This window comes from Arachis ipaensis, chromosome B4, assembly GCF_059453495.1.
Source record: "Arachis ipaensis isolate K30076 ecotype BB chromosome B4, ASM5945349v1, whole genome shotgun sequence".
In the NCBI taxonomy this organism is placed as follows: Eukaryota; Viridiplantae; Streptophyta; class Magnoliopsida; order Fabales; family Fabaceae; genus Arachis; species Arachis ipaensis.
Window position 1 is genome coordinate 119,523,536 of NC_142439.1, and position 20,632 is coordinate 119,544,167.

The 20,632-nt window shown below is 27.2% G+C and overlaps 2 protein-coding genes across 2 annotated transcripts; one reads left to right on the top strand and one right to left on the bottom strand.

The window, feature by feature from the left end:
- Positions 1-692: 692 nt before the first annotated feature.
- Positions 693-6,115, bottom strand: LOC107639656 (uncharacterized). The gene is made up of 5 exons (XM_016343207.3): positions 5,904-6,115; positions 5,476-5,747; positions 4,684-4,753; positions 4,515-4,591; positions 693-1,127 (listed from the first exon to the last, which is right to left on the bottom strand). Exons 2-4 carry the CDS (start codon positions 5,656-5,658, stop codon positions 4,542-4,544), a joined length of 303 nt encoding a protein of 100 aa, XP_016198693.1. The 5' UTR covers positions 5,659-5,747; positions 5,904-6,115; the 3' UTR covers positions 693-1,127; positions 4,515-4,541.
- Positions 6,116-13,926: 7,811 nt separating this feature from the next.
- On the top strand, positions 13,927-16,442 carry LOC148568962 (uncharacterized). The gene is made up of 6 exons (XM_088484836.1): positions 13,927-13,969; positions 14,480-14,527; positions 15,585-15,652; positions 15,755-15,934; positions 16,048-16,120; positions 16,306-16,442. The coding sequence occupies exons 1-6, from the start codon at positions 13,927-13,929 to the stop codon at positions 16,440-16,442; spliced, it is 549 nt and encodes a 182-aa protein (XP_088340962.1).
- Positions 16,443-20,632: the final 4,190 nt, after the last annotated feature.

The window sequence follows — 20,632 nt, forward strand, 5'->3', positions numbered from 1 at the left end:
AAATGTTTGGTTAAGCGAAAATAAGGATGTCTTCCGGAGCACACGAATAGAGGTGGATATAGTGCTCAAATCCTTTGCAAGCAATGAGGAGTGACTAGAAGTTGAGTCTTGGTACTCTTGTTTTTTGTCTTGTTTGACTACTTTTGTCTTTTGTTTCTTCTACATTATATTATACTCCACTTTACTGTATTGAACTTTTATTTCTAAAAGAACAATTTTTCTTGAAGGGTTTCTAAGCAACAATAAAAAAAAACTGGAATTTATATGGCTAACTCGTTTCTTTACTGTCATTGATCTAGTGTTTAGGGTCTTTAGTGGAATCATTTATAGAATCTGAAGGGTCATCAAGTAAAAACTATAAGATGTTGGCTATTGACCTATTTTATTGGCTTAATGTTTAGTGTGGTTAGTACTTACATCAACTTCATCATCCATTGCCAACGCCAACATCTGCCATGGAGGGCCGTTGGCAACTTTGAGCAGGACATTACTCGAACCCAGACCTTCCTTTGTCATTGCCGATGGTAAACTTGGTCGATAGCTCCAGGTATCTCCATGAAATAAAATCGGCCATTTTTGAGCAGCTTGCAATTAGCTTTAAATATTGCATCCATGAAATCAGATAGTCTAAAATCAAGGATGTTAAACATCATTTGGAATCCTCAAGAGTTTAGCCTTTTGTACATTCCATGTTTAAAAAGAAAATAAATTATGATGTTATTATGTACGATCATCTTATATTTGTTATGATACAACGAGAGGATTAAGAAAAATACCTTCAATTACCAAGCAACAACTTGTACAAAAAGTAACAATGTTGCCTTTTCTATAGGTCATAGAAACAAAGAACACTGCTATGATACACCGAACAAAACTTACTATATCATGCATTAAAGTAATCCAATGGTATGATTATTTGAACGATGGTGGATGCTACTCTTTCATGGTTCAAATCTATACCATAGATTATCTTAATGCGTGATATACCAAGTCCAACCTAGTGAGATCTAGACGTTAAAACAGAAGTTTGTAAAATCAAACAAACATCAGAAACCCAAATAGAAAACTGTTAAGTAGCAATAACATCCATGACGGTTGTTACAAAGCGAGGTGCCTGGCATGCATTCCTACGAAACAAAAGAGCACAAGAATTGTAAGTTGTGAATGTGAAGCTCAATGCAAAGATTCTGGGATACATTGACCACCCCAACAAATCTCATCAGTTAAACCCTACACACATTTATTATTGAAAAAGATGCATTCAGGAACAAAGGCTCAAGGCTGACATAACCAATTTGTTATGCCCTAATATTATGGGCCTCCTGAACCTTTCTACTTTAATATTTAATTTGCTAGTAGTACATTGCATTTCCAAATCAAAGAACTACCATCAATTTTTTTTTCATATATTTGCTATTAGGAGTGACATGACAAGCTCTCAAATCGACTTCTTCTTGTTGAAGAGAGTTGACCGGAAATTTTGTATTAATTGTAAAATTATTCTAGAAGAGAATTTAACAACACAATATAGGATGCTTGTCAAAGATTTTCGCATTGAGCAAAAATTGAGAAAAAGACATTATACGAAGAACCCAAGGACGAGGTGGTGGTAGCTGAAAAGTGAGGAACAACAAAGCTTCCTAAGACGGGTACGAGAAAAGGCAAAGTGAAAAGGGGATGGAAGCGCAGAGGAGATGTAGAGGGAGATGGCAGAAGTTATTAGAAAAACAACAAAGAAAGTTTTGGTGAAACTAGAAGGATATGACCAAAGAGACAAGGAGTCTTGATGGTGGAATACAAGTGTACAAAAAAAGATAAACGCAAAAAGGGAGTACTTTAAAAAGTGATTTTTGTGCCGCAATGCAGATAATTAGAAAAAATATAAGACGGCTAAGAAAGAGACAAAAGTGGCTGTTAGTAAAGTAAGAACAAGAGCATATAAAGGTCTCTACCAGTCTTTAGGCACGAAGGAAGAAGAAAAAAATATATATAGAATAGCAAACAGCCGTAAAAGAAGAACGAGAGACTTGAATCAGGTTAAGTCCATACAAGATAAAGACGGAAAAGTTTCAGCTCAAGATAAGATCAATGAAAGATAGAAGAACTACTTCTACGAGTTATTTAATGAAGGACAGAAGACTCTTTCGACCCTTGGTCGGTTATGCACAAGGGAAGAAGATTAAAACTTCGACTACTATCGAAAGATTCGAGACTTCGAAGTAAAAGAGGCTCTAAAGCGGATGAAAAATGGTAGAACAGTAGAATTCGATAATATTCCGATTGAAGTTTGGAAGGGCCTTGAAGAGAAAGGCATCAGTTGATTAACCAAGCTTTTTAATGAGATTTTAGGGTAAAAGAAGATTTCAGATGAGTGGAGAAAGAGCACATTGGTATATATTTACAAGAATAAGAGAGATATACAGAATTGCGAAAACTATAGAGGGATCAAACTCATAAGTCATATCATGAAGTTATGAGAAAAGATGATAGAACGGAGACTGAGACAAAAGACACAAATAATAGAAAACTAATTTGGTTCTATATCAGATAGATCCACCACTACAGCTACATAGGTTAAGAAGGATGATAGAAAGGTATTGTAATAATAAATGGGATCTACATATGGTATTTATTGATTTGGAAAAAGTGTATGATAAGATGCCAAAGGAAGTCTTGTGAAAGGTTTTGGAAAGGAAGAAAGCAAGGATCGCATATATTCGTGCACTTAAAGACATGCATGATAGGGCTACAATTAGTGTGAAGACTTAAGATAGTGTAACAGAAAAATTTTCTATTGGTATAAAATTACACCAGGGATCATCCTTAAGTCCATACCTTTTCACATTAGTCTTGGAAGTACTCATAGAGCATATCCAAGAGCTTGTACCATGGTACATGCTTTTTACCGATGATATTGTCCCTTATTAGAGAGTCAAGAAAAGACCTAAATAAGAAGTTGGATTTATGGAGAAAAATACTAGATGTGTATGGTCTGTACATAAGCCATAGCAATACGAAATATATGGAATGTAAGTTCGGTCATCAAAGGAAAAACCCTAATACAGAGGTAAAGATTGGAGAAAACATCCTCCGAAAAGTTAAAAGTTTTAAGTATCTTGGGTACATCATACAGGATAATAGAAAGACTGAACAGAATGTAAATCATAGGATTCAAGCAAATTGGTCAAAATGGTAGAATGCGTCTAATTTCATATGTGACAAAAAAGTGTATTTAAAACTTAAACGTAAATTCTATCGCACTGCTATCAGACCGGCTATACTTTATGATACAGAGTGTTGGGCGGCCAAAGGAGGGTACGGACATAAGTTAAGTGTGGCAGAAATGAAGATGTTCAGGTGGATGAGTGGTCATACGCAATTAGATAGAATAAGGAACGAAGATATAAGAGAGAGAGTTAGAGTAGCACCTATTATAGAAAAGATGGTAGAATCACGTCTAAGATAATTTGGACATGTGAGAAGAATACCGACAAAGCACTCAGTCAAGAGGATGAATGAGATGGAAGATGAACAAGGAGTGAATAACAGAAGAAGACTTACGAAGACTAACCATGAAGTAATCAAACAATATCTACATATAAACGATTTCTCTATAGACATGATACATGATAGATTTCAATAGCGTCGTTTGATCCATGTAACCAACCCATCTAGCAGGACAAGGCTTTGTTGTTGTTGTTATATTTGTTGTCATATGTGGACTCAAACATTCCATTTGTTCATTTTTAATTGTCACTTACATGTTTTGGTACATCTGAGCAGATACATTGATCCCAGGGTGTACTAGAATGCGACAATGACAGATAAAATGGAATGGAGGGAGTAATTAGTGTATCTACAATGTTTCTCGGTTAATTCATATTGCAAAGACTTCACCATGGTACATATTTGTCCATTCGGACATGGTGAGATAGCTGTGATTTGTTTTTATTGATATTGACTAACAAATATATTCATCCATAGGTTCATGCATATAAGATCAAACTGAGTTTGTATAAACCCAAAACTGATCTGGTCCCTATAACCCTATTCTAGCCCCTTCTGGTGATCTAACTAAAAGTTTCAGCAGATTTCCTCAGCTACATTATCGAAATTTGAGGTGGGAAAAAAAGAACCATAACAAAAACCAACCAATTGACTAGTAGTTTCCTACTAACATGACTCATGATTCATAACTTCTAAACTTTATATTGGATGCATTTCTATTATCATACTGATTAAGCAAAAATTAGATTTAAAGTGATTAATGACATATCATTTTAAGATTGATAACATCTCATTTTACTATTCATATACCACAGATATGCAATCAATGATATGTTAACCTTTCAAGTCCATGTTTTATTCCTGGTAGAAAATAATAAGACCCTAACCAGGATCATGAAAAGAACCATCTCTCCAGTAATTCAACCCTAAAGCTGTTCTATTAGTTGATAAACACGGCAAAAAAAGATTTCCACTACAAAAGCATTCAAAGATTATGATAAACTCACCATTCAAATGTTAGGCATTTAGTGTGTTTAAGAATCTTCCTTCAATTCATCAGAATCAGAATCACTTGCATTATAACCTAACATACATGCACCGGGCGAGAAACAGTCACAAAGAATTCCCAACAAAGAAGAAAGATGCTATGCTGTCGGCAACAAAGGAGAGTTTTACCTGGATGCTTATCACCAACTTTCCAAACTGAAGATCTAACCCTCGATGCTCTAGTCAACCAAATTTTACCCTACATTCCCAAACCAATGACATCAGAACTTGAAACCAAAATTCAAAAACAGGTAAGCACTTTGATTCGACAGACTCCACAGACGTAGTTCACAATCCCAGCATTAATCTTTTTATTCAACTAACAGCCCACAGAATCCACACACACTACAAACTATTTACATCCGTTTCTTCAATTTCTCAAGAAGTATAACAAGTCAAGAGTTGGAGCAACAAATTTAGAAACACAAAACATTAAGTTTGAACACAAGACTATTTAAGTCATTACACCCAACCATGATAAAGCATTCTATGCTGCTATTACAGATGTGTCCACAACTCCACATGAAGCATCCATTTAAGTGCATCTAATTGTGCATACCTAACTAAATAGACAGTCATCTATTCATATATAACTCAGTCATTGAAATTATTTGACTCTTATCCCCCACTATCTTAAAGTTATATAACATACAAGATTTGATTGCCTAATAGTGTATATGCATTATCAGCATCAAAATTAATCTCATTACTAAAATTAAGACCAATAGAGAATGCTAATATTTTTCTTCAATTTTTCATAGTCACCACCTGAAGATTCTATTGTCAATTAACATGGACATTCTCAAATAGTATAATACAACAGAACCTCAAACTCTTAACAGCTCAAGAAAGTCCAATGCAATGAAAATTGATTGAAAAGAATTATTAATTTGTAAAACCAAAATAAGAGAAAGAACACACCTTCTGGTCATCTCTGGGAACACCATAACCACTGTAATACATCTGACCTACCAAGACCTGCATGTTTATGTCCCCAGCTTTAGCTTCTTTCAGAGTGTCTCTGAACCACCGTTTCACACAATCTGCAACAACCCCTGAAAGTGGCACACGCCCATTGCTCTCAATTCCACTGCTACTATCCATCTATGATTGATAACCCTTCTTCAAATCACTGCAACTTCAGCAACTTTCTTTTTTTCGTTTTTGGGGGGTTGGTAACCGCTAATGAGAGACTGAGAAAAAAGGGTTTCGTAAAGAAAAAGGTTGAATTTTTGGGAAACTAATGAAAAAAAAAATCAAATAATGGGTATGTTTCAGATTGAGCTAAAAGCTTAAAGCACTAAGAAATACAGTACACAGAACTGCAAACTGAATTGCAAAGTTGTTACCTTTTTTCCTTTTTGGTTTTGGAAGCTGAGTGTGATGATGTGATGCTATCTGAAGATCATGGTTTGATTTGAACGGAGAATTAAGAAAGGGTTTGTGTGTCTTAGCCGATTGGAGAGAGAGAGAGAGAGAGAGAGAGAGATTGTAAAAGCAGCTACCGTTGAAGACTGGGCGGCGTATTAAGCTGCTGTTTTGACTTTTGTCAAACTACGTTGTTTCCACCTGTACACTACACTTGTTAAACAACTATTATTTTTAATTTTTTATGATCTTATCATTATGATGACGATTATTTTTTAAAATTAATTAATATTTGCATATTTATTTTTTTATAATTTTAAATAATTTTAATATATTAGTGATAAAATATATAATTTATATTTTATTATATATATATTATTTTTTTCTTTTCTACAAGTTTATATACTAATCATTCTACAAACATTTTACGATAATTAAAAATTTTTAAGAGTAAAATTATAAAAAAATTAATTTATTTAAAATGAAAGTAATATAATTAAATGTAATTTACTTAGATGTGATTAAAAAATAATTGAATATTATATATAGTAAAAAATTAATATTATTAAAGGATAAAATTAAAATTTATTTCTATATATCATTTTTGTCCTCAACGTTTTCGTCCTATTTAAGTTCTTAACGTTTCAAAATCGTCTCAATTTTGTCACGCCGTCAATTCTGTTAACAGATCCCTAACGGCAGGACAACATTGAGTCAATTTTGAAACGTTAGGGACTTAAATAGGACGATTAAAACATTAGGGATAACTTTAAGACTTACCCCAAACGTTGGGGACAAAAACGATACTTTACTCTTACTACTTATAATTAAAGAGAAATTTACTAATATATATAATTTTAAAAATATTTTATTTAAATATGTAAATTATTTTAAAATTACATATATTAATAAATAAAATATTTATTTTATTAATATAAAAAATTTCTAACTTAATGGGAATTCTTTTTAGGAGTAAGATTTTAAATTTGTCCCAAAGACTTAGATAAAGTTGTCAAAAACGTATTTTTTTAAAGATATTTTTTAAAAATTAAAATTTAACACATATAATTAATTAAAATGTGTTATTTTTATTAAAATTAGACCGAACAAATCAGTTTAGCAAAAAAATTAATAAATTAAATTTTGAATTGGTACAAATTAATATTCTTTTATAAAAAATGATTATAATATTTTTATTATAAAAAAAACTAAAATACTCTTATTATATATATATATATATATATATATATATATATATATATATTGGAAATTCTAAATCCTAACCCTATGGCGACAAAGAAAAAAATGGCTAGAATTTAGGATTCTCAAAATTAACATATATAATAAGAGTTTTTTAGTCATTTTTATAATAGGGATATTATAATTATTTTTTATAAAAAAATAATATTAATTTAGACCAATTTAAAATTTGATTCACCATTTTTTAGTCAAATTAATTTGTCTGATTTGATTTTGACAAAAATAACACGATTTAATCGATTATATGTGTTAAATTTTAATTATTAAAAAATATCTTTAAAATCGGAGTACCTCCTTTGTCCCAAATAATTTTTTAGTGGTTATTTTAATTTTAAATAAAACTCTACGACCAAGTAAAATACTTAACCAAATTCAACTAAGTTGTTATAATCATTTTTCATATCAGGCACTTATTTTTCGTCGTCTTTTTCTTCCTCATCCTCCCACCTCTGATGTTACTACTTCTTCTTTGTCTCTCATCCTCTTTTTTTCTCATCTTTCTCTTTTATTATCGTCGTTATCACCACACCATCACTACCTCCTCTTCCTCCTCCTCCTCCTCTATCATCATCATCGTCGTCGTCGTCGTCGTCGTCATCATCATCATCGTTATCATTATCATTATTGTCATCATCGTCATCTTCTTTTTATGCGTATAACAGTTCAAATCCAGAATGCACCGAAATTACTTAATGATGACGACACAAACAAATTCAGTTCAAAACAAGCACAGACTAAGTGCACCTTATTTAAATTTAGAATGCACCGAAATTACTTAATGATGATGAGATACAGGCAAACTCAATTCAAAACAAGGACCAAGTGCATCTTATTTAAATCTAGAATGTATCGAAATTACTTAATGATAATGACACACAATCAAACTTGATTCAAAACAAACATAGACTAAGTGCACCTTATATAGATCAAGAATGCACCAAAATTATTTAATGATGACGACATATAAGCAAACTCAATTCAATAAACCAATTGCACCTTATCAAATTGTCACGCTTCCGACTGCGCCACTCTGATAGCTCGGGTATTACGACCGCTCTTATAATATTTAATACTAAAATATGAACCTGTTTAAAACTTAAATCGTATTACCGCCCAAAAGACCTTTTTAAAAGATAACATTCATCCATACAATTATCAATACTTACAAAGGATACATACATATATATATATATATATATATATATATATATATATATAAACATATTAATAATTTCACAAGCACTACATAATCAAATCCCTATCCCTCTTATAAAACTCGTAAAGATAAAGGCGATGGAAAAAGTAACTAATAACTGAAACATTAACATCGAATAAACAAAATGCAATAAAACTCTTCATAAGCCTCGTCATCCGTCTCCAGAAAAGATAAAGCTGTAGGGGTGGAACCTATCCACACGGTCTCACCACAGAGTTTCAGAATTGTCATAATAAGATATTTAAAGAGAAATCTATTTTTAAGCTCAGTGATGACGATACACAAACAAATTCAGTTCAACACAAGCACATACCAAGTGCACCTTATTTTAAATCCAAAATGAATCAAAATTACTTAATAATGACGACACACAAACAAACTCCTCCTCTTTCTTCTTCATTATCATCATCTTCTTCTACTTCTTTTTTTGTTCATTTTTTTCATTTTGTTTTAAGTTCTCGTGATTTTTCTTGTTTTGCTTTCTTAACAAGAATAAAATAGAAAAAAAATCAAACAAAGAAGATGAAGAAACACATAATACTGCAAAATTACTTGAAAGAAGAGAAAAAAAAGTTAAAAAAAAACACAGCAACAGCAGTAATATATAAATGACGAGCAGGAAAAAACACGTGAAGAAAAAGAAGGAATGCAAAGAAGAAGGAGAAAGAGGAGGAGGAGGAAGAGGAACGTGGGACTAACATTTATCTTGGTGGGGATAGTTGGAACGTGTATTCACGCTCACTAATGAAACTGATTTTTGTTGGATTTGCACCAATTTAATTAGACTTGGTTGCCAAAAAGACTTGCATGTATAACAAGATTATTTAATTTTTTATTCTAATATGCATTATCATTACATCATTAAATTTTTATATAGATCAACTTTTAAATTTGTAAAACAAGATATTCAAATATTAAAAATTTAAAAAAAAATAATAAGATCATTTTTGAAAAATTTGAGATAAATTTATAGATCCGTAAAAATATCGGTGATGTTACATATATAATATTTTTTAACTAAATTTAACTAAGTTAGCGCAAACGTTGGAAGAAAAAATACGTGCATGCATCATCGCTTCTCGTTTTTCGCACTTCTTGATCATAGAAATATTTATATATAGCACATAAATTTTTGTAATAACACATAAATTTTTGTAATAACACATAAATTTTGTTACAAATATATTTTATTAGTTTGATAAGTCAATATTTTAAATATGTGGTCTATTTACCAAAATTTTTGTATTATGCACCAAAATTTTTGTGCTATATACTAAAATTTATGTATTGTTCATATTTTGTTGGTTAGATGTCAATATTTTGAACATGTAGTCTTTTAAAAAATTTTGTATTATATACCAAAATCTCTGTTGTGTATCAAAATTTCTATCATGTAGTTTTCTGAACATATATGAAGAATAAGAAGATAAAACAGCGATGACGACGACGTTGAAAAAGAAGTGCGCATAAAAAAGAAGACGACAATAATAATAATAATAATAATAATAATAATAAAGGAGAAAAAAAAAGTAGTAAAAAAAAACGGACAAGTATGTATAAAAAAAAAAAAGTGCATAATGACTTAGTTAGATTTGATTAAAGAAATACTTGACTTAATTTTATTACAAAAATATTATATAAATAGGCCAATAGAGTAAAAGATTTCTAAAAAAAAAAAAATCGAAGTTTTAGATTTATAGATTCGTAACAAAAAAGGATGAAAATTGTACAGCATTATATTCTAACATTCCAAGACCTATGAATCCGATTTCTTCAAGGATGCATTTATTTTGTTTTGTTTTTCAGAAATCTAAAAGTTCATCCTAAAGTGTTTGCTAGAGTTTATTTGATACTTTAGTTTCTTTAAGAACTTATAAGTTACAAAAAGAAATTCAAATGTTCTTGAAATACGGTATTCTAATAGTTTTAATTGTTTATCTTAATTATAAAAAATATATATAATATATAATATATTAACTAAAAGGTTAAAATTATTGGAACATTAGTATTTTAAAAATGTTTTAATTTTTTTTGAAAATCTTATTTGTTCTATTTTTTAAAAAACTAATTTGTTTCATAATTTAAATAATTAGAACGACTTAAAAGAGTAACTATGTAATTTTAGTTCTTTTTCTTTAAAAAGAAAATAGAATCCTAACTTGTTATTTTAACTATCCTTCTAATATTTAAAGAAATTTAATTTTTTATTTTTAATATTTTGAGCATATAACATATATATTTAATTTTTTATATATTTAAAAATTAAGGATGATATAATTATTAAAAAAAAACTAAATTTCAAACAAAAAATTTTAAATTCAAAAAATTAAATTTTGATAGATTCACAGACTATTTTACATAATTGTTATTTCATCTCTATTCTTATATTTGTTGTTTTTTTCTTTTCAAATAAGGTGTTTGATCCGTTTGTTATAACTCAGACTTATTATCCTTATAAATCGGCAATGTGACAAATAAAACAAAAAGAATCTTATCAAAGCATACAGAAAATGAAAGAGATGGTTATTCATAAACTTCCGTAATACGTTGAATCAAGGGAAATTAGGTCAAACAAAGTTAATTGCATTATAACAATTCAAAACCTAATCTATTCTATAAGAAGGGATAACAACAAAATAGAGAGTTATACTATTCACTTTAAATTGTAATATACTTATATCATTTTTTTTATTTGAGTGTTGGAGTGTTTTTGTAAATGTTTACCATCACCATTCTTAAAAAACTGACGTATACCTCATCTAGTCTAGACGAGGAGAGCTTTATCCTTAAACAGGACGAATTATTCCTCAAATCAGACTTACCACACAAAAACAGTGTTCTTATTTTATATATATATATATATATATATATATATATATATATATTGAAATACCAAAATACCAATTATAAAATTCTAATATGTATGCAACTCAAATTACTCTACTTAACTAAATAAAATATGAGATGAAAAATTGATGTTATTTACAATTTTATTAAAAATACAACTTAAAATAAGGTGATTGAATGCATGTTATTGTAGTACTAGTAATATATGGAAATAGGTTTTTTTTTTGGGTAAGAGGTAATTTTTTATCGTTTAATATTTTTTTTAATTCTATTTAAAAATATAAGATGTGAGATCACATCTTATTTTTAGAACAATAATGCTAGAAAAATTAAAAAAAGTTAGAAATTATTTTATTTAATATTTATTAATTATTACAACAATTAACGAAGGTTGAATAAAATAGAGTAATGCTACGTGTACAAACCTTTTGTAACCAAGTCCAACTAAGTTGGTGCAAAATCCAATAAAAAAAATATGTGCATACATCACTATTCTTTCTTTTTTGAAGTACACAAATTTTTGAAGCATAATACACAATTTTGTATATAACACAAACTTATCGATGTAGCATAAATATTTTTATGCACAGTACACATATTTTTGCACATAGCACACAAATCTTTGCACATAGCACAATTTTTGCTGTGAATGTATTTTGTTAGTTGGGTGAGTCAATATTTTAAGTATGTAGTCTTCCAAAATTTCTATCATGCACATAAAAAATTCTATGCTATGCAACAAAATTTTTGTACTGTTCACACAAATTTATGTGTTACATGAATGAATAATGGTGCATTTGGATTATAGAAGAAGAAAATAAAATTGTGTTGCAGAAAAGAATTACAGTAGAAAAAAACTAGATGAAATTGAGTTATGAAAATAAACTATTGTATCCTCAACAACTAAGGACGCTTATATATATATAAGTTCATCTAAGACTAACTACAACTTCAATAGAATTTATCCAACTAAGGAACTATTTTTTAGATTTCTTGATTTTTCAAGTTTGTAACTTGTTGTGATATATACATAAGTACCTTTTATACTACATGTATTTCATTGGTATAGTATACAATTTTTTGTACATAACACACAAATTTTCAAAGTATGGAACGCAAATTTTTGCTGCATAAAAAATTATGTATTGTGCATTAAAATTTCTATGCTTTGGTTTTCTGAATATTTATAAGAGAAGAAGAATATGAAGATGACAACAAAGACAATGATGAGGATAAAGAATGATGAGGAGAAAAAAGAGATGAAGAAATTAATCAATAACAACAACACCAAGACAACGACGTTGAAGAAGACAGTGGTGACAGTAATGACAACGACAGCGACAGTGACGCCAGCGACGATGACAATGGTATTAAAGAAAGTAGTAGTAGTATAGTAGTATAAAGGAGAAAGAAATTGGCAGACACGTGAATGGTTTTATTTTTAACAATTTGGTTAAACTTGATTACTCAAAAGACTTGGACACCTATCATTTTTTAATAAAATAAGCTATTTTTGGTTAATTTATTTTGGTTACCAAATATTTCTGTTTTTAGGGTTGTGTTTATTTACAGGGATAAGACACAGAGACACAAAATCGTATTTGACAGATGAGACATGGACAGAGACATTGTGTCCAGAGATACTGAATTAGTGTATTTTGTGTCCATCTTAACAGAAAGGAACAAAATTCTGACAACCGGTTCGAACTGACCGGTTGAACCAGTCGAACTGTGAACTGGGACAAAAAAACAAATTGGTTAGATGTTAAAATCGAAAAAATTAAAAATTGCTTTTGGATCGTTGAATCGGCCAAGAACCGGTCGATCGAACCGAATCAGAACCCGACCAGTTTTCTAAAAATTGATCTAGACAACGTCGTTTGGTTTGTGTTTAGGCTCAGATGGGAACCGATGAACCCTAAGTCCCTAACGCGCAGTAGCCAAAGCCATTATTCATTCTTCATCCTCGTCATTCAACCTCAGCAACTCTCTTTGTCCTTCTCCGTCCAGCCATCGCCTTGCTATCGCCGCCGTCACAACTTCCTTCCCCTCCATCGTGCAGCCATTGTTCGAACTTCGAAGCCACTGTCCTGAACTTTGTCGCGACCCTCTGCCTACTTTCGTGCAGCCACTGTCCCGACGACGCTAGTTCCCTGAACTATGTTGCAACCTCTTCTGTGTTTGTTTTGAGCTTCCACCGCCTCTGTATTGCCGTGCTTCCGCCGCGGTGCTCCCTCTTTGTCGCTTGTTCGAGCTTGCCTCAAGCCCTCGTTTCCGCTCCATTCCGCTGTTATTGTCACACTTCGGCTTTTATTTTGGCTGAGTTTTTGCCGCTGTTCAGCCCTCATCTGAGCTCTCTCTCCCTCATTTGAAACTCTGAATCTTTGTTTAGTTTATTTTTTTTTGTAAATAATTTCTTGCTTATCTCTATTTTGAGTTTTTTTAGGTTTCTTCAATATAATTTAGTTTGTTCGTTCATGATTAATGATTTAATTGCAGATTGATTTTTATTATTGATGATAAATAATGAACATTATTAAATATTATCGAGTTGTTCTTATTATGAGTAATGATTTTCTTAGGTTTCTCTTATATAAGTAATTTAAATTATTTTATTTTACAATAATTATGAAAATAACATAATATTATATTCCAAAGTTCACTTTTGTTTTATAGGAGTTATGAAAATTGGGTTGGACCACTCCAATTTGGATCCAAAATCAGGTAGGCTCCTTCTGATTGTTTTTTTTTTTAATTATTATTTCTTTTAAATTTATTATATATAAATTTTAGTAATAAAATTTTAATAGTTAGTAGAATTAAATTTTTATTGTTTAATTTAATTTGGTTGTTTTTATAATTTAATTATTTTTTGGTGTCTTTTATAATTTAATTATATTAATAATTAATTATTTAATATTATTTTAGATGTATTAAATTATAATTTATAATTAAATATTATTTAATTTAATCCAATAAATACGAATTAACAAATTCAAATAATATTTTAAATTTTAAATAAATTTTAAATTAAATACGGTTATGATTTGAATTTAATATGATTTTAAATGTTACGATATTGAACATTGATAAATAACTAAGTACTATGATTTGATTTGATTCGATCAGGATGATATTTAGACTTTGAGTAAATTTTTCTAATGATTCTTGAGATTTATGCAATTACCTTAAATAGTTTTTGAGATCCAAATTTTTTTTATGGTGATTTTTCAGATAGAACTCCAAATACCATAGTGGTCCTTGTATTAATTTCAATGCTGAGTCAGCTGTTAAAGTGCTGATGTTGTTATCTTTATCTTTATCTTTATAGTAATACAAATGGGGAGCTAATTTGCTGACGTGGTGCTCATACGTTGAGTCTGAAAGTTTATTTGCTTACGTGTCGTCACCAGAAATTTTTATATTTATATTTATAAATTATAAATTATTATTTGCTTAAGTTGTTATTTTCAAATTTTAAGTTTGGGTTGTTTTACATAGGTTGTTATTTTTAAAATTTTAAATTGTTTTATTTGTTTGGGTTGTTTTACTTAGGTTGTTATTTTTTAAATTTCAAATTATTTTATTTAAGTCGTTATTTTTTAAATTTTATTTAAATTTTACTTAAGTTGTTCTTTTTTATATTATAACACTATTTTTTAAATATCTGTTAATTCATTTTAGCATTATTTTTTAAATTGCAGCTACATAAATTTTTTTTAAAGAAATTTAGAGTTTTAAAAAAATTTACGTTAATTATTCTTCGATTGTTACGTACTAATATTAATATATTATTATATTATTATAAAGATTTATGTTATGTTAGAATTTTTAAATTATTATTTGTTTAGGTTGTTATTTTCAAATTTTAAATTTGGGTTGTTTTACTTAGTTTGTTATTTTTTAAATTTAAAATTAAATCAACCAAATTTAAAAAAATTTAGTTATGATGCAACTATAAAAGTATAAGTTATGAGAGATGTAAAGCACCACAATTTAAAGTACATCAATCTCTTTCTTTATATATATCCAAAATCTCTCTACTTATTTCAATGGCTGGTATTCACAAAATTGCTGACATCAATCCTACAATCGACAATTTGTGTGTACGTATACGAGTGATACGGTTATGGACACTACCAAGTTACGAAAATTCTCCATTGTCATACTCAATTGAGATGGTTTGGCTCGATGAAGACGTGAGTTTTCTACTAATATTTTTTTATTTTATTTTAAATTTATATTATTTTTATTTTAAATTTATTTGTTTATTCCCATCTAATCGTTCTTTGATTTTTGTTCATCAATTCTATTTTATTTTATTTTGCATGTTTTGTAGTCTTTGACAAGGAGGCAAAACAAGTTTTAGGAAAGAGCTGTGTAAAAATACTTGATCCATTCCTATTGGTAAGTTCTAACCAATATTTATTTCTAAAAATATTAGTGAAGATATTTTTAATGGTAATTTTTATATTATTTATTATTAATATATTATGTAATATCCTGCAGAAAGGAGATTTATCGGATACACCTACACTTTTTCTCAACCTAATTGATAAGACCTTTCTCTTCATCGTTGAAGTTCAAATATCTGATAATCCACATTTTTCACCTTCTTATAAAGTTAAGAAGATGACTGATAATGTGGACCTCATAAATAAATTCAAAGATACTCACTCTATTCAAATTGTGAGTATAATTATACGTGTACTTTCTATTAAAAATCAGTTTATTTTTTACTTCTTTGGTCATTAGTAGTATCTAATTTATAAATAATAATTAATAATTAATTATAATTTTAGGATGTTGACTACACCGGTGGTTTGCTACCAATTTCAAAGGCATCCTCAATCATTGAAGGGGAGAAAGTAGAAGGTGCTAAAGTAGAAAGTGTTAAGGTATTTGTTCAAAAAATAATTTTTTTTGTTTGATTGTTCTCTCAAAATTAGATCTTAATTTTATTAAAAAAATATTAGTGAGATAAAATCAAAGATTAGAAAAAAGTCTTTAATTTAACGTGGTAAAAGTACAGAATTTGTTGCTTGAATTCTCCAATGAAGTTACGGCCAATGGTGAATCTGAAGGGTTGGAAAATGCTATTACACCAACTAAGCGACTATCCTCGGAGTCGGAAGATTCGAAGGTGGAAGGAGATACCTCAACTTGCAAGAAGATCAAGATTGAGAATGAAACTTGAGAATTTAGATGCACATATTTTGGAATCCCTTTTAGAGTCTATCTAATAGAATAATGCCAAACATATGTTTGTTTTGGTGGAAATATTGTCTTTTCTTGAGTTGTTGCTTTTTTTTTTAGTTTTTTTCGATTTTTATGTTTGGAATTTAGAATTTTTTAAAATATAAATTGAAATTATTTGGTTATTACTTGTGGTTTTATTTTTAATTTGATTTCCACCGTTGATATTCTGATAATTTCTAATTTAATATTTATTGTCATAAAGTTATAAATTTCTTTTTTAAATTATTGTTGATATAATTAAGTTAGTTATTAATTTTTAATGTGTACTTATTTTAAAAAAAATTAATTATAATTTTTAATTAAAGTATTATGTTTAGAATTTTAAATTTAAATTTAAATATACTTTTTTTTTGAATTTTTAAGTAAGTAATTGGGTTTGAGAATATTTTTAAAAATTTATATAATTTATAAGCTACTATGCTAATTACAAAGAATTATAATAAAGTAAATAGAATTATCAGTCTTATTAAGATGTGAGGTTATTTATACTGTTTTAAAAAAAAAAATCTTTATCTTTATAGCAATACAAATAGGAAGTTCTTATGCTGACGTGATGGTCATACATTGAGTTTGAAAATTTATTTGCTTAAGTGTCGTCACTAAAAATTTTTAAAATTTTATTTGTAAATTATAATTTATTATTTGCTTATGTTGTTACCTTTTAAATTTTTAAATACGCTTTCTTAGGTTGTTGGGTATTTAGTTTTTAATATTGTTGAACTAATAATTTGCTTAGGTATCATCACTAAAAATTTTTAAAATGTTATTTATAAATTATAATTTATTATTTGCTTAAGTTGTTACTTTTTAAATTATAATATTAAAGTAAATAGAATTATCAATCTTATTAAAATGTAAGGTTATTTATACTATTTAAAAAAAATTAATTTAACATTTTTCTATACTTAATTCTATTTCTAATGTTGTTTCAACAAAATTGAATTAATTTAGAAAATTTTATTAAAAAATTTAAAATTTGTACTAGCTAATTAAAAAATTCTATTTAAAAATTTAAAATTTGAAATTTTAATACTAATTCCTAATTAAGTGACTTCTTAACCATTTTAATTTTTAAATTTAAATTTTTTTTACTTGCCATATTTATAAATTTTCTCTTTACTTAATTTATATTGTTATCTTTTAAATTGTTTCTGCAGAATAAAAGTACTTTCATTTTTTCTCTCTTTTTAAATATTTTTTATAAATTTACGTAATTTATAAGGTTATTAATTTTTAGATTGTATTTAATTTTATTTTTTTTATCGACAAATAATAGGATTGATACTATTTATGACGAAACTAATAAAATCATTCTTAAATTAACAAATTCCTATATTCTTGATGAACAATGAACATTTAATTAAAAAAATTTATTTAAAAATGTAAAATTTGTACTAGCTAATTAGCAAACTCTACTTAAAAATTTGAAATTTGAAATTCTAATACTAATTCCTAATTAAGTGACTTCTTAACTATATCGATTTTTAAATTTAATTTTTTTATTTGTCACATTTATAAATTTTCTCTTTACTCCATTTACATTGTTATTTTTTATATTGTCTCTATACAACAATAGAGGTACTTTCATATTTTTCTCTCTTTTTAATTATAAACTATTCATTTTCAATTTCATTATTTAAAGAAACAAAAAAAAAAAGATTTTAACTATTAGTTAAATTTATTGACTGTGAGATTAAACTTATTATTATTTGTTAAAAGTTTTTTACTAGAATTTTGATATTAGAACTCATTTATCTAATAAAATAAAATATTTTGTGATTAAAATATATTTATAACTAAACTTTTCGACAAAAAATATTTGGAAAAGTAATTTGGAGTATTATGACAATTCTCTTGATAAAATGCTTAACAGATTTTTTAAATAAATAAAATAAATCAAATATTTTCTTATTTTAAAAAATATATATTTTTATATTATATTACACATTTCATAAGCGTATCTTTATCTTTATAGCAATAGCAATCAGGGACGGACATACGGGGGGCGAGTGGAGGCCTCGGCCCCCCAACTTTTTTAAAAAAAGATTAATAGTAATAAGTTATTAAGTATGATTTAATTTTTTAAAAAATTTATTTATTAGTATTTAGTTTAATATAAATAAAAGTCTAATCTAACTTAAAAATTAATGATTTCTAATATCTAACAAATAAGTAACAATATTAAAAAAATCTGAAAAATATTATTACTAATATTTTTAAATTAAATAAAATTTTTCAAATCTCATAAAGTGGATTTTTTTTCTTCTTGTGAGCGTCCTTCTTAATTCATTTGGTATTAATTCTCTATGTTTCAACTATTACAACTGAGAGATCTTTTTCAGCGATGAATGTTGTGAAGAATAACTCAAAAACAAAATGAAAGATGAATTTCTTGCTAATTGTCTTTTAATCATATTAAAAAGAAAATTGTTGAAAATTTTAACACAGATTCTATTATCGATGAATTTTATGATACGAAAAATCGACCATATCGTTAATAAAAAATACATACATATTTTTTGTATTTTAAAATATATTCTCTATCGGTATATTTTTGTAATACATTTTACATTATATAATTTTTTGCATAATATTTTAATATTATATATGTTATTGGCCCCCATAATAACATTTTTGGATCCGTCCCTGATAGCAATACAAATAGGGAGCTCTTCTTATGCTGATGTGGTCCTCATACATTGAGTTTAGAAATTTATTTGCTTAAATGTCTACACTAGAAACTTTTAAAATTTTATTTATAAATTATAACATATTTTATTTACTTAGGTTGTTACCTTTTGAATTTTTAAATACACTTTCTTAGATTGTTGGGTATTTAATTTTTAATATTGTTGAACTAATAATTTGCTTAGGTGTCATCACTAAAATTTTTTAAAATATTATTTATAAATTATAATTTATTATTCGCTTAAGTTGTTACTTTTAAATTTAAAATAATATTTCTTCTAGACCGAATACAAATGAGGAGACTTTTTGCTGACGTGACGTTCATATGTTGGGTTTCGAGATTATTTTCTTAAATATCGTTATTAGAAATTTTTGTAATTTTATTTATAAATTAGTAGATTATTTGGTTAAATTATTAGATAATAATAAGGATTTAGTTTTTGAGTTTATTAGTGAGGTAGTTAGATATTTAAATCTTAATATTATTAAACTAATTTAAAAAAATTAATAAATTATTTGGTTAGATTGTTAGATATCAATAAAGATTTAATTTTTGAATTTATTAACAAGGTAGTTAGATATTTAAATCTTAATATTATTGAACTAATTTAAACAAAGTTATTTATAAATTATTTTAAAATTAAGACGATTGTTTAATAATGTAATCAACAATTTAAAAGTAATAACAAAACAACAAAAAGCAAGTAATAGTAAGAAACAAGTTCGAAAACAAAATAATAAGAGCTTAAATTTGAAAACAGAAACAAAACGTCATCTTTAAAAGAGGTTGCTATTTTTTAAACTTAACTATTTCTTTAAGTTGTTTTGCTTAGGTTGTTGTTTTTTAAATTTTAAATTATTTTGCTTAGGTGGTTATTTTTTAAATTTTAAGTTATTTGCTTATTAGTTTGTTATTTTTTAAATTTTAAGTTATTTACAGATTACTATTTTAAATCATGAATTATTATTATTTGTTTAAGTTGTTATTTTTTAATTTTAAGTTATTTTCTCATAATTAAATTTTTTAAAAAAATTTTAAAAAAATTACATGTCTCAGTTAAGAGGGCTCTTGTGACTCGATTCATGAATTTGCTAAGAGAAATCGATGATGGATAATCAATTATTATTTTTTAAATATAAACACTTTTTTTTCCAAAGATATGAAGACTCGAACCCGCAACTTCTTAGATGAATATGGGGAGATTATGCCATTTGAGCTATTACTCATTGACTTTTAAATATAAACACTTACACATAATAAATGAGTAAAATAAAATCTATGAATTTTAATATTAACTTCATTGTAAGTCTATATATTTGAATTTATTTATTTTAATATTTTGTATTTAAATTATTATTTTAATTTTATTTTGTTAAAAAAATTTTATAATATTAATTTTGTTTGTACTTGAAGGATTTTAATTTATTAAAAAAATTATT